A 13,280-nucleotide genomic window follows, 5' to 3' on the forward strand; every position below is an offset into this window, starting at 1 on the left:
TCTCCATAGCTTCTCTCCTTTTCACGGCTCCCGTTTTTGGTATATTTTACTCTGTGCTGGGGAAATCTCGGGGGGCTAACGCGGACTCCAGGCAGAGCTACAGTATGCTGAGAGTAAGAGGGTGGCTAAGGAGAAATATGGTGCCAGCCATCAGCATACATACCAAAAACTAAACAAAAGGAATGATTTGATGTAGAAACACCCATTCCAGCCCTCAAGAAAGTGATTTCCTTGCTTCGGTTTCTACCTAAATAATATGGAGAATAACTTCACCCTAGGAATAATGGTCCTATTAAATTATCTTCACTATAAGCAATAAATTTTAAAGGAATTAAAATGAATCATAGTGATGAATGAAGCCTGTTGACATGAAAGAGACATTTAGGGATCGGGTACTAGAGTTTTTCTGTGTGTGGATCTGCTAGCTGAGTTACTTTTAAGAATCATGACTGAAAAGTGGATTGAGATGGTTCATAATAGAATAACTTTCTATTTTTCCAGAACTTCCATCTGGCCAGAATTTTCTTAGTATTTGGCTGGGGGTGGTGAGGACACATTTTGAGGAGAGAAAAGTAATTATTTTGGCCATAGTCAAGTTATACCATTGTTTCTTAGAGTAACTTTCAATCTACTGACTTGGAATGAGCATTTTCTTTTAGTCACCTTTCTATTGGATTAGGTAAGGGTAGTTTGTGAATTCCCTTTAAATCGTTAATATATGGAGAAAGGAAGCTTCATTTGCATCTATATGGGCAGTAAAAAGCATATTTACTCTCATTCTAGTACAGGTATTTATGTATCCAGGCGTGAGTGCCATGAAAGTAGTTGGGTTTTAATTTTTTGTAATTGGCTTAATAGGTCACTTTAGACAATTGTGTCGAAGTTGGGCGGATTGCCAACACCTACAATCTGACAGAAGTGGATAAATACGTTAACAGTTTCGTCTTGAAGAATTTTCCCGCATTGCTGAGCACCGGGGAGTTCTTGAAACTCCCTTTTGAACGTCTTGCCTTTGTGCTTTCCAGTAATAGCCTTAAGCACTGCACTGAACTTGAGCTCTTTAAGGCTACCTGTCGCTGGCTACGCCTAGAAGAGCCTCGGATGGACTTTGCTGCAAAATTAATGAAGAACATACGATTTCCACTGATGACACCACAGGAGCTCATTAATTACGTGCAAACCGTGGATTTCATGAGAACTGACAACACGTGTGTGAATCTCCTTTTGGAAGCCAGCAATTACCAAATGATGCCATATATGCAGCCAGTGATGCAGTCAGACAGGACTGCCATTCGGTCTGACACCACTCATTTGGTTACACTAGGAGGAGTGCTGAGGCAGCAGCTGGTTGTCAGCAAGGAATTGCGCATGTATGATGAAAAGGCTCACGAGTGGAAGTCCTTAGCCCCCATGGATGCCCCAAGGTACCAGCATGGCATTGCCGTCATTGGAAATTTCCTGTACGTCGTTGGTGGACAGAGTAATTATGACACAAAAGGAAAAACGGCAGTTGATACAGTCTTCAGATTTGATCCTCGATACAATAAGTGGATGCAAGTTGCATCTTTAAATGAAAAGCGCACCTTCTTCCACCTAAGTGCCCTCAAAGGATACCTGTATGCAGTTGGTGGGCGAAATGCAGCTGGTGAACTGCGTAAGTGTGTGCACTTCTATTAAGCATAGAGACTAATTTCTTTACCCCCAGATTCTTGTCAAATCACAAAATAAGCAGTTTTGTAACATCAAAGACCAAAAAATGTAGCCAGGATTTTATTTTAAACTGTTTTTCTTAGAAAATATCAGAGACCATCTGTTACGCCTAATCTGGGCATACATTGTTGGCCACACTACAAATTATTATCTTACAAATATATCAATATGTTGCAGAATGTTTTACTTGTGCAATATCTATGGTTTTCATCTTGAAGGTTCAACTAAAAAGTATGTTCTGCTCATTTAAATTCTAATAGTATCTTGGACAGAAGTTTGGCATGTTCCCTCATGTTCCATTTTAAAAGCCCACATAATAGTTTACTGAGCAGGTTAAAATTCTTCCTTACAGAGCACGGACTTTTATAGTTGCTTCTTTTACGTAATCTGTTACCTACCACAGGCCACAGAGTAAGATGATTTTCTTATCTACTAAGTGTTCAGAGTTCAATATTATCCAGAGTTTATTTACTGTGAGTATTATGATAGGTAACTATCAGTCTCAAAAAATCATTCTCTCGGTGAAATACGAAACAGTTTTCTTCACTGTAAACTGATCTGGTAAGCTTTATTATTTGATGGTCCCTTCTTCCTAATCTAAGATCAGCGACAAGTATAGTTAACATAGACCAATACTTTGGCTACATAAATTAACACTAATTTTGTTATTTTAGATAAAATTGGAACAAGGTGGCTGCCCAATAAGTCAGAAAGACCACATTTTATGTCATGTGTTACATATCTGTCATTACCATCATTGTTTGGTAACAGTGGGTAACACCCATCTTCCTTTATTCTCTGTTCGAAATAGAGTCCCTGTAGTTGAACGGTCTTCCAGGTTCCATAATGCTGGGGAAGCTTAAAATACTGGCATTGGCTCTGGATAAATTCAGAGTAATTATCAGAATCCTTTTCTTCAGTATTCTAAAAAATAAAAGGTAGTCTAATGGATTTGAGAATAAGCAGTTTATTGGAGACAAAAAGAGCTGCTCTCAGCTCTTAAACTTTTCAGCTTATCAAGCTCTTTCTTGTTCGTGACATGGTCTTTTTTTAATATATATCTTTATTGGAGTATAATCGCTTTACATTGTTGTGTTAGTTTCTGCTGTACAACAAAGTGTATCAGCTATACGTATACATATATCCTCATATCCCCTCCCTCTTGAGCCTCCCTCCCACCCTCCCAATCCCGCCCCTCTAGGTGGTCACAAAGCACCGAGCTGATCTCCCTATGCTATGCAGCAGCTTCCCACTAGCCATCCACTTTACATTTGGTAGTGTATATATGTCCATGCCACTCTCTCACTTCGTCCCAGCGTACCCTTCCCCACCTGTATCCTCAAGTCCATTATCTTCATCTGCGTCTTTATTCTTGCCCTGCCATTAGGTTCATCAGTACCGTTTGTTTTTTTTTTTCTTAGATTCCATATATGTGCGTTAGCATACGGTATTTGTTTTTCTCTTTCTGACTTACTTCACTCTATATGACAGACTCTAGGTCCAGCCACCTCATTACAAATAACTCAGTTTCGTTCCTTTTTATGGCTGAGTAATATTCCATTGCATATCTGTGCCACATCTTCTTTATCCATTCATCTGTCAGTGGACACCTAGGTTGCTTCTGTGTCCTGGCTATTGTAAATAGTGCTGCAGTGAACATCGTGGTACATGACTCTTTTTGAATTATGGTTTTCTCAGGGTATATGCCCAGTAGTGGGGTTGCTGGGTCATATGGTAGTTCTATTTGTAGTTTTTTGATTAACCTCCATACTTTTCTCCATAGTGGCTGTACCAGTTTACATTCCCACCAACAGTGCAAGAGGGTTCCCTTTTCTCCACACCCTCTCCAGCATTTATTGTTTCTAGATTTTTTGATGATGGCCATTCTGACCGGTGTGAGGTGATACCTCATTGTGGTTTTGACTTGCATTTCTCTAATGATTAATGATGTTGAGCATCTTTTCACGTGTTTGTTGGCAAATCTGTATGAGTGACATGGTCTTAATGTTGCTGATGTTTCCTACCCATTTTTTTTCCCCCTTTGTTGTCACAGTGAAATTTTTTCTAAGGCCAGACTTTCCAGGTTGTTGGCCTAGCTGTCAGGATCGTGAACCACACAAGTTTCCCAATATATTTTAATAATCAGACTTTTAAAAGCACTTGACACATTAATACCTTTAGTGTAGGATTGTCATTTCCTCAGTCAACCCACACACATTATGTTCATGTTATTATACTATTTTAAATTTATGGTGTCTGGAAATAACCAGAAGATGCAAGTAGTGACTTGACACTTTCTTAGCAAAACCACTTATGTAAGTTCATCTTTACAAGTTTACAAATTATAGGTCATGAGCCCTGGCAGTCAGTGGTCATTTTGAAACTTCTTTTCTCTAAGGAAATAGCTCCATTTTTCAGTCACTGCTTGCTTGGTAATGTTATCACCTCTGTTAATATGCAGCTATTAAGTTTTCAATATATTGTTCCTAATATTTATATTCTGAGAATTTATCATCTTCAGGCCAAGGAGAGTTGTTATATAAGACTGAGGCGCTAGAGGCTTCCTTCTTCTGACTTAATCCTTACCCTGTTTGAGTTATTCCCACGTTATGCTCAACTGGAAACAAAAAGTAGACTACCCCGTTGGGCAAGCGGCTGGCTTCCTTGCTCATGACCTTCAGAAATCACCCCTTTAATGTCTTATTAAAAACAGGCTTCTGTGTTTCAGTTTGAAAGTGACAGGATACAAGAGAATCATGCTTTTCATGAGCTGTTCCTAAATTTGTAATAACTGTTTGATTATATTTAGACTTTAAAAACACAATCGCCCAGAGCTTAAACCTAAGGATAATGATTTAAATATTCTAAAAAAATACTCCCCGTCTAGGTGGTAAACAGAGGTCCATTTTTATCTTAATTCATAAACTGTGTTTTCACAAATAAATGTATGATTATAATATAGACACAAACCCTCAATACCAAAGGACAACTATAATTCCATTTAGAGGGCAACTATTTGATATTTCTTTCCGTTTGAAATTTTCTCCTAGAATCTATAAGCAACTAAGCTTTTATAGAAGATGATTGCTTCCCTTAAAATCAGCATACCCAGCAAATCCATTCTGTGCTACATATTTGAAGTTAAAATATATTGGAATTTTTTTGAAAAAAAATCGTGTGATTGACTTATTAAGTACACTCCAGTATAGAGTCTTGATTCCAGGAGAACCTTCAGGCCCAAAAGAGTCTTTATATAAAACCAAGTAGCAAGCAGCTTCGTTTTGTTTTGGCTTTTTTTCCGCCTGACCCACCCTACCCCTTTGAGTTCCTCCTGTTTTACACCCATGTGGGGATATGAAGTAGGCGGGTCCATCTCGTCACAGTCTGTATCGTTGAGGTAACCAAACGTGATGTAACCACCCTGATTACCTCCCAAAAGAAGAACATTAATGTGTTCTTCTGAATTCTGTTTATAATGTTTCTCCTTGTATAAATAAGAAGAGGATATGGGTCAGTTGCCCTTTGTAATTTTCTTAGACCCATTATTTTTGCAGAATAGTAGATTTTGGTTCTAAAGAAATGCTTGCTTATATTTCTGAATGTTCCAGCGAGGCGGGGTTTTTAACATTTCTCGTGTTCCATAAGCGTTTTTTAATGGCACCCCCTCCCTCCGCCCCATACTAACATCTGTTGTAATAACATTCCATCTTAACTGATTATGTTGACATAGTCATATGTCTATGTAAATAGAGAAGGGGAGTAGGAATGGGTGTCAGGAAAACGGGATTGATGGGAAAATCATTTCACAGTTTAACAGGTTCATTAGTACCAGTACATCATTTATTCTTCATACACACAATAACCATCGCCTGCATATAATGATGAAAAGAAAACAGTGGCAGCATTCGCAAGACATTTTAGATCATTTTAATGCATTTAGCCTTTTAAAATCTTGCCATGGAGTGTATGGACCCAAGCCCATAGTACATAAAAACGGTACTGTTAGTGTGTGTGTGAGCCTGGCTTATTGCTGAAATATAATTCCTTAGAAATGCTACTTTCCTTTGACACTGGGTACAGTGGGAAACTGGGGAAAGCTTAGAGTAGCTGTCACTTAAGTGAAAAAGGGGTCAGTTATTTCTGGTATCTTTCAAAATTGTCATATAAGAAATTGATTTTCCATTGAGGTTTTCTGTATTGAGGAGAAATATGACAGCTCAGATATCTTTCACTTCAGTTAAATAAGTCAGGCTTTCAAATAATGAAATAACTTATAGAAAACGTGTTGAATTTTTCCAAACAAATGTACAATAAAATTAATAAAATTTATCAAATGCATCCATATCCCTTAATGGATTTGCAGTTTCTTTATTAAGCGACATATTACCAGCTGGCACTCTAGGATTCTAGAGACCATCCCCTCTTTGTGGCAGCCATTATTGTCTAAATGGTTTTCTTCAGGACTAATCTCTTTCCTAACCTCAAAGAACAAGTAAATTCCACGTCATCCCTTGTGCGCGATTCTGAACTCCAGTGGAGTCACCTGAGAAAATGAGTCCCTGACGAGTTATGTGAAATAACCAACCGAAGTGTAATTCTTAAATTAGGGAGGGTCTCTAATTTAAATACTAGGCCACCAGACTACTGAAGGTGGTTCTCTAGAATAGGGATCAGAAAACTGATCCCTGTTGCCAGAAAGGAAATCTTTTTGGCTTTGCAGGCTGTAGGATCTCTGTCACAACTAATCAGCTCTGCTATTGTATTATGAAAGCAACTATAGACAATTTGTTTATAAACAAATGAGTGAAGTTGTTTTCCAATAAAGCTTTATATATGAACACTGAAATTCGAATTCCATATGATTTTCATATTTCACAAACTATCCTTCTTTTGATTTGTGTTTCCAACTCGTTAAAAATGTAAAAGCCATTCATATTTTTATCCTGTTGGCCATACAAAAGCAGACGACGTACTGGATTTGGCTTACAGGCTATAGTTTGCCTGACCTCCCCTGTTCTAGATTTTCCCAATTACCTCATTACCATTCCTACCTGTCACAGACTGTGATGGACTCACTGCTTTGTGGCTCCAACTCCTTGATGCTCATCCCGTGTCCCCTCCCCCTATCAAGGTGGTTGGCACTAACATCTCATTGCCTTGTAAATACGGAAAATAGGACTAAGGGCATGTATCAGTATATAGACTTGTTAATTAGATATATTCTATTTTAAAACTAAATATACTGATTTTACTACTAATAATAACAATCCTGCATGGAGGCAATAAAGATTAAATGATGGGAAAAGCTAAAGGAGATGGGTTATCTAGCTGGAAGAAGACAAGTTTAGGGATGATGAACTATTATATACTTGTTGTGTTATTGGTGATTAATAGCCATCTTACATTTCAGGGACCCCTGTATGAGAAAGTATAGATGGATTCTTATAACCCCCATCACCAAAAAAATGCAGTTAACTCAGTGATAGAAGAACAGCATTATCTTTCTACATAGGAAAATTTTAATAATCGTAAAGAGTGAATAGCTATTCAGATTCTAGCTCCCTATAAAAAGAATAAGAGGAAACTAATGCAAACTGCATCAGAACAGATTGCTCTCATTTTTTTTTTAATATTTATTTATTTATTTGGCTGTGCCAGGTCTTCGCTGTGGCACGTGGGATATAGTTCCCTGACCAGGGTTAGAACCCAGGCCCCCTGCATTGGGAGCACAGAGTCTTAACCACTGGACCACCAGGGAAGTCCCAGAACAGATTGAATTAGACGTAAAGAAAGAGTGTAACAGTCTAGAAATTTCAAAGTTCAAGGCAGAATTCTTCATTAAGAAAAGCATAGAACTGGAGTAAAAGCTACTTTTGACATCAAATAGATGGAAAGAAGTCTTTAAAAAAACCCTTCTGATAGGATGTGTGATTAGCCTACATTCTTTTGTCGGATAAAACCCTACCATTAATATACATTCAGGAGGATTTTGCTTGTCAATTAGGCAAAAGAAGTCACGCTGAAGGCAAATGGAACTGAACATTCAAGAAGACATCCAGGACTTCCCGGGTGGCGCAGTGGTTAAGAATGCTCCTGCCAATGCAGGGGACACGGGTTTGAGCCCTAGTCCGGGAAGATCCCACATGCTGCAGAGCAACTAAGCCCGTGTGCCACAACTACTGAAGCCCGCGCACCTAGAGCCCGTGCTCCGCAACAAGAGAAGCCACCGCAATGAAAAGCCCGCGCACCACAACGAAGCGTAGCCCCCACTCGCCGCAACTAGAGAAAGCCCGTGTGCAGCAACGAGGACCCACCGCAGCCAAAAATAAAGAAAGAAAGAAAGAAAGAAAGAAAGAAAGAAAGAAAGAAAGAAAACATCCAGTGACTGAAAACAGTCACAAACAGTATTGGAGCAAACAATTTTAGTTTGTCATTAATTGTGGAAATAGCCCTTATTTGGGGGCAAGATTTTGCAGGATCTTGCTACCTGATGGGAAGGTTTAGAAGAAATAGAGTTGGTAAGGGTCCAAGCCTGAAGCAAGAGAACAGTTAAAAGCCTTTGAAATAAGACTGAAAATTCAGAACTAAAGTAGCAAAGGAAATCAGTAAAGGGATATGAGAAGTGGTATACTACAGGTGTTGTTAGAGGAGAAATAAGTAGTTCATGTAGTGAATTTGATGAAGTTATTGAAGAGAGTAGAAAATTAATCTCTCTCTCTCTCTCTAGTTTTGCTTGTTCTCACATTACTGTTGTTTTCTTAAATAGGAAAACTTGTTCAAAGGATGATTCATCAATTAGGATTGCATTTGGCTGCAAGTAGCCAAATTTTATTCCGGTGGCTTGATCAAATAGCCCCACTCAGTATCCTCCTGCTTCCATTCCATTGCCTACAACTGTATCATATCATCAATTCCAGCTTCAAGGGAACCTGCTAATTTGAATTTTATTTTGAGTTGGGCGCAGTGCTTTCCTGAGCAGTGTTGTGGTTCTGTTAGTAAGAAAAAAGCAGGGTTAGTGGAGACAAGCATTTGGGTTAGCAAGTGGCAACGTCTGCAATAAATAGTATAAACTTTTCAAATCAGTCTAGATGTTGTACTTTTGACCAGAGTCCTCCTAACATCCCTATTGTTTTTCTGCCTTTTAAAAAAGATCACATTTTCTACCTGTCTGGACTGTCATTGTTCTAGTCTTGAGGTTATAACAGATTGATATTTAAGTAAGATGAGGCCACTTCTCAGATATTTTATGTTAAAGATGATAAATTTGTTACTGAGAGGAAGTACCCCTGATAAAAATCTTAACTTCATATTACGCTGCTAATCATCTTCAAGTTAAGAGCAGTACTGGCTACAACGGTATTGGGTGGTTATATTCAAGCTATTGGCTTTAATGTGTAAATACTGAAAAATTATCGTCAGTGTCCATTTTGTAGTCTGAATATAAAATAAAGCAATAGGCATCAAAACATACACCAGGCAGTGTGCATACTTTCATTTTCAACTTAAATTTTTGCTTCATATCTGTTAACCTTTGTTTCCTATATGGTGTATCATATAGAATCAAAGTGTTTTTCTTCCTTGTGATTTTTTTCATCTTTTCTTCCCACATATGTAGAGCAAAGAAATGGGAGAAATGTCAAATTATAAAGATGTAACAAGATCCTAGAAGAAAATAAATCCTAGTGATTTCTTTCTTTCTTTTTTTTTTTTTTTTTTGTGGTACGCGGGCCTACTCACTGTTGCGGCCTCTCCCGTTGCGGGGCACAGGCTCCGGACGCGCAGGCTCAGCGGCCATGGCTCACGGGCCCAGCCGCTCCGCGGCATGTGGGATCCTCGCGGACCGGGGCACGAACCCACGTCCCCTGCATCGGCAGGCGGACTCTCAACCACCGCGCCACCAGGGAAGCCCAATCCTAGTGCTTTCTGCAGCAACGGAAATGTTACCTTATTATATTACGTAGCTCGTCTGATGTAACATGTATCAATGTATTAATGGTTCATATTATTAACATAACGTCAATAATTAATATAAGTGACCCCCAAAGAATATCTCATAGCTATAATAGAAATGTTTCAGTTATTTGGATATTATTATTGTTCCACCTAAAAGGAAAAATGATTAATTGCTAAATTTGAAATTATAAATCATTTTAAAAAATTCATTCATTCTTTCTTTTTATTTTTTAAACAACAGCTACAGTAGAATGTTACAATCCAAGAACAAATGAATGGACCTACGTTGCCAAAATGAGTGAGCCCCACTATGGCCATGCTGGAACTGTGTATGGAGGCGTAATGTATATTTCAGGTAAATAATTGCAAATGCAATTAATATAATACATAGACTTTTAGCTATGTCGCCATCTTTCCATCTGGTGTTAATAATAGTCCCAGAAGTGGATAACCAAAATATAATTTGTATTGATTTTAGAATATATTTTGTGTGTACACTTGCATATGAATCCTTTGGCATTTTATAAGTTTATAAGACTAGCAGCAAACCAATCCTACTGTAAATACCTTACTTAGAAGAAATTGGAAAGCTTTCAGCTTCTCCAGCTTGCCTTTTTAGTCCCCATACCCTGTACTCCAATAACTCGGTACTCTAATAACCACCATTCATATTCTCTATAACAACATTTAATTCATTTTTATTCAGAATTTAGCTAAACTCTATGAGGGAATATATCATTATGTAACATATAAGCTCTACTGTGCATAAAACTTGCTACCAATATACATATAATGCATAATAATGTTCATTCTCTCATTTAGTGCAACCCATAATATATGTTTCTCTTGTCCTTAGCATTATAACGGGTTCTACTATGGTGTCATTGCATAAATAATTCTGTGTTGATTACCTGTATTTTGGCCACATGCACATATATTTTTCTGATAAAAAATTCTGAAACAGCTGCAGTTCGCTCAGTGTCCCAGTAACAACTTTCATTCTCAGACTGTTGGTGTTCAAATCATCCTTCTGTAGAATTTAGAAAGGAGTCTTATTTTAATGTAATGTTCACTTCATGTATTGAAATTTTATTCCATTATTCAGGTTCTTACCATTTGGCCCTGACACAGTCTACCTCTGATAGTTTTCCCCCTTTTGAAGGCCTGCCAGTGCCAGGCCAGCAGTTACGCTATTAGAGAACAAAGGCGATAAGGTGATGTTTGTGGTCTGAGTCTCTGAACGCTGCCTTATGAAATCTCTAATGAAGGAGGATCAGGGAAAGGCCTGTAGTGTATGACTGGCAGGTTTCTGGTGTTAAATATATGAGCAACTATGGGACGTCTTATATATATTTTTTTTTTTTTTTTTTTTCCTTGCGTTATGCGGGCCTCTCACTGTTGTGGCCTCTCCCATTTGCGGAGCACAGGCTCCGGACGCGCAGGCTCAGCGGCCATGGCTCACGGGCCCAGCCGCTCCGCGGCACGTGGGATCTTCCCGAAACGGGGCACGAACCCGCGTCTCCTGCATCGGCAGGCGGACTCTCAAGCACTGCGCCACCAGGGAAGCCCGGGACGTCTTATATTGAAAGAGCCATCCAGGAAATCATATGCTCCACTAATCAATGATTTACACCATCCACCTAATTTACGTGTGTAGCTGCTATGCCATTATAAGGAGAGCTCCAAGTCCTCTGGGGGGGAAAAATGACATTCGAATTGTTCTAGTGGTGCTTTGGCATAACTAGGATACGTTGCACAAATGACCTTCCCAGTCAAGAGTAGGCTAGGAACCACAGCTGAGTTTCAAACCAAAGAGCACTGTTTTGCTTGCTGGCAATTCAGTGAAGCACAGAAAAAATATCTAAAAGCAGAAAAAAAATTGATTGCCATCTGGCCACCAGACATAGAGCTTTGAATGATATGGCTAAAGATTAGTTTAGTTTTCTCCCTAATCTGCAGAATATATAGTCTGATACTTTCATTGTACAGGCTGATTTAGATGTGCTCTAAGAATATACTCTGTAGATGATATAGACTCAATAGAGCAACAACGAATTGCTGTACATACAAAATTCCATAATTCTTCAGCTTTTTAAGAGAGGACATTACCCACCCTCACGCTACCCACCCAAAACTCTACAAAAATAATCAGTTCCGAATATTCCTATAAGCTTCTACATTTGCGCAATACTTTCGACTTTTTCAAAGCACTGTGATTTATTTCAGTTCATAGTCACAATCCTAATGAGAGAACTAGAGTGGACATTCTTATCTGACAAATGAGGAAACGGGCACCTAGGCTTTAAAGTGCCCTAGCCCTGTGCTCAGCACCCAGAGGGTGCTCGCTGAAGAGCAGCAGAAGTGAATGATGCTTTGTAGTTGGGATTTCCTGTAAACCCAACTCTAAGACTGGCCAAAATATATTTTCATTCTGTAAAGCCTCTTAAATCCCATGGGTCTCTGTTTGAGAAAGTCATTACAATGATATAAGCTGCATTTTTGTTCTTTAAGGAGATGAAGATGTTACTTTCTTCATTTTTTAATCCAGAGAAAGTATAGCAGGGAGACATTTATAAGAACAAGGTTGATAAGCTCTAAAATGTCATAATACCTGGATAGACGTTAATTATCTGTGACCTGTTACAGAGAGCCTCCTGTTTACTTTTGCATTTTTATAATAATCTGTTTACCCCATGCCTGTAATTTTCATTCTCTAGGAGGAATTACTCATGACACTTTCCAAAAGGAGCTCATGTGCTTTGACCCTGATACTGACAAATGGATCCAGAAGGCGCCAATGACCACTGTCAGAGGTCTGCACTGCATGTGTACAGTGGGAGAAAGGCTGTATGTCATTGGTGGCAATCACTTCAGAGGAACAAGCGATTATGATGATGTCCTAAGCTGTGAATACTACTCACCGATCCTTGACCAGTGGACCCCAATTGCTGCCATGTTAAGAGGGCAGAGTGATGTTGGGGTCGCTGTCTTTGAAAATAAAATCTACGTGGTTGGTGGGTATTCATGGAATAATCGTTGTATGGTAGAGATAGTGCAGAAATATGATCCAGATAAAGATGAATGGCATAAGGTTTTTGATCTCCCAGAGTCCCTGGGTGGCATCCGAGCTTGCACACTCACAGTTTTTCCACCTGAAGAAACCACACCATCACCTTCTAGAGAGTCCCCTCTTTCTGCACCTTAAGATCGTCCCTACAACTAAGATGCTGTAGTCCTATCTTTGCAACGTGTCATGGATTCTCTTCTTTCGCCCCCCCCCCTTAAGTAGTGTATGTTAGGATTAGCCTCCAGTAATTGATACAAATATTGGAAAAAAGACGACATTGATGTTCTTTGTGCTGTTTGTTTGGCTCTGAGTGTTTATAAAGTGGTAACAAAACCATTCTGGAAACGTATCCCATAGAAGCTGATGTTTAACATACGAGGAGGAAAAAAAAAAAAAAAAAAAAACAAGGAAAGGATTTGTCTATAAGATGTTTCTGCAGTACTTTTTTGATTAAAAACAGGGAGAGAAAAAAAAAAAAAAAAAAAAGCAAGGCAAGGTATTGTCTATAAGATGTTTCTGCAGTACTTTTTTGATGCTGTGTACTGGGTGT

The 13,280-nt window shown here is 38.8% G+C and overlaps 1 protein-coding gene across 3 annotated transcripts in view; it reads left to right on the top strand.

Annotated features, from left to right (window-relative positions):
* Nucleotides 1–13,046, top strand: part of KLHL13 (kelch like family member 13) — a 72,181-nt gene extending 59,135 nt beyond the window's left edge. For 2 of the 3 annotated variants that reach the window (XM_007465464.1, XM_007465463.1), the window contains 3 exons: nt 859–1,654; nt 9,905–10,018; nt 12,381–12,868. In XM_007465464.1, coding sequence (XP_007465526.1) covers nt 859–1,654; nt 9,905–10,018; nt 12,381–12,868 — 1,398 coding nt within the window. Of the gene's footprint in view, nt 1–858; nt 1,655–9,904; nt 10,019–12,380 lie in introns of all 3 variants that reach the window. The other variant, XM_007465462.1, reaches the window with a different exon arrangement.
* The last annotated feature ends 234 nt before the right edge of the window (nt 13,047–13,280 follow it).

Source organism: Lipotes vexillifer, unplaced genomic scaffold, assembly GCF_000442215.2.
Source record: "Lipotes vexillifer unplaced genomic scaffold, Lipotes_vexillifer_v1.1 scaffold560, whole genome shotgun sequence".
Lineage (NCBI taxonomy): Eukaryota > Metazoa > Chordata > Mammalia > Artiodactyla > Lipotidae > Lipotes > Lipotes vexillifer.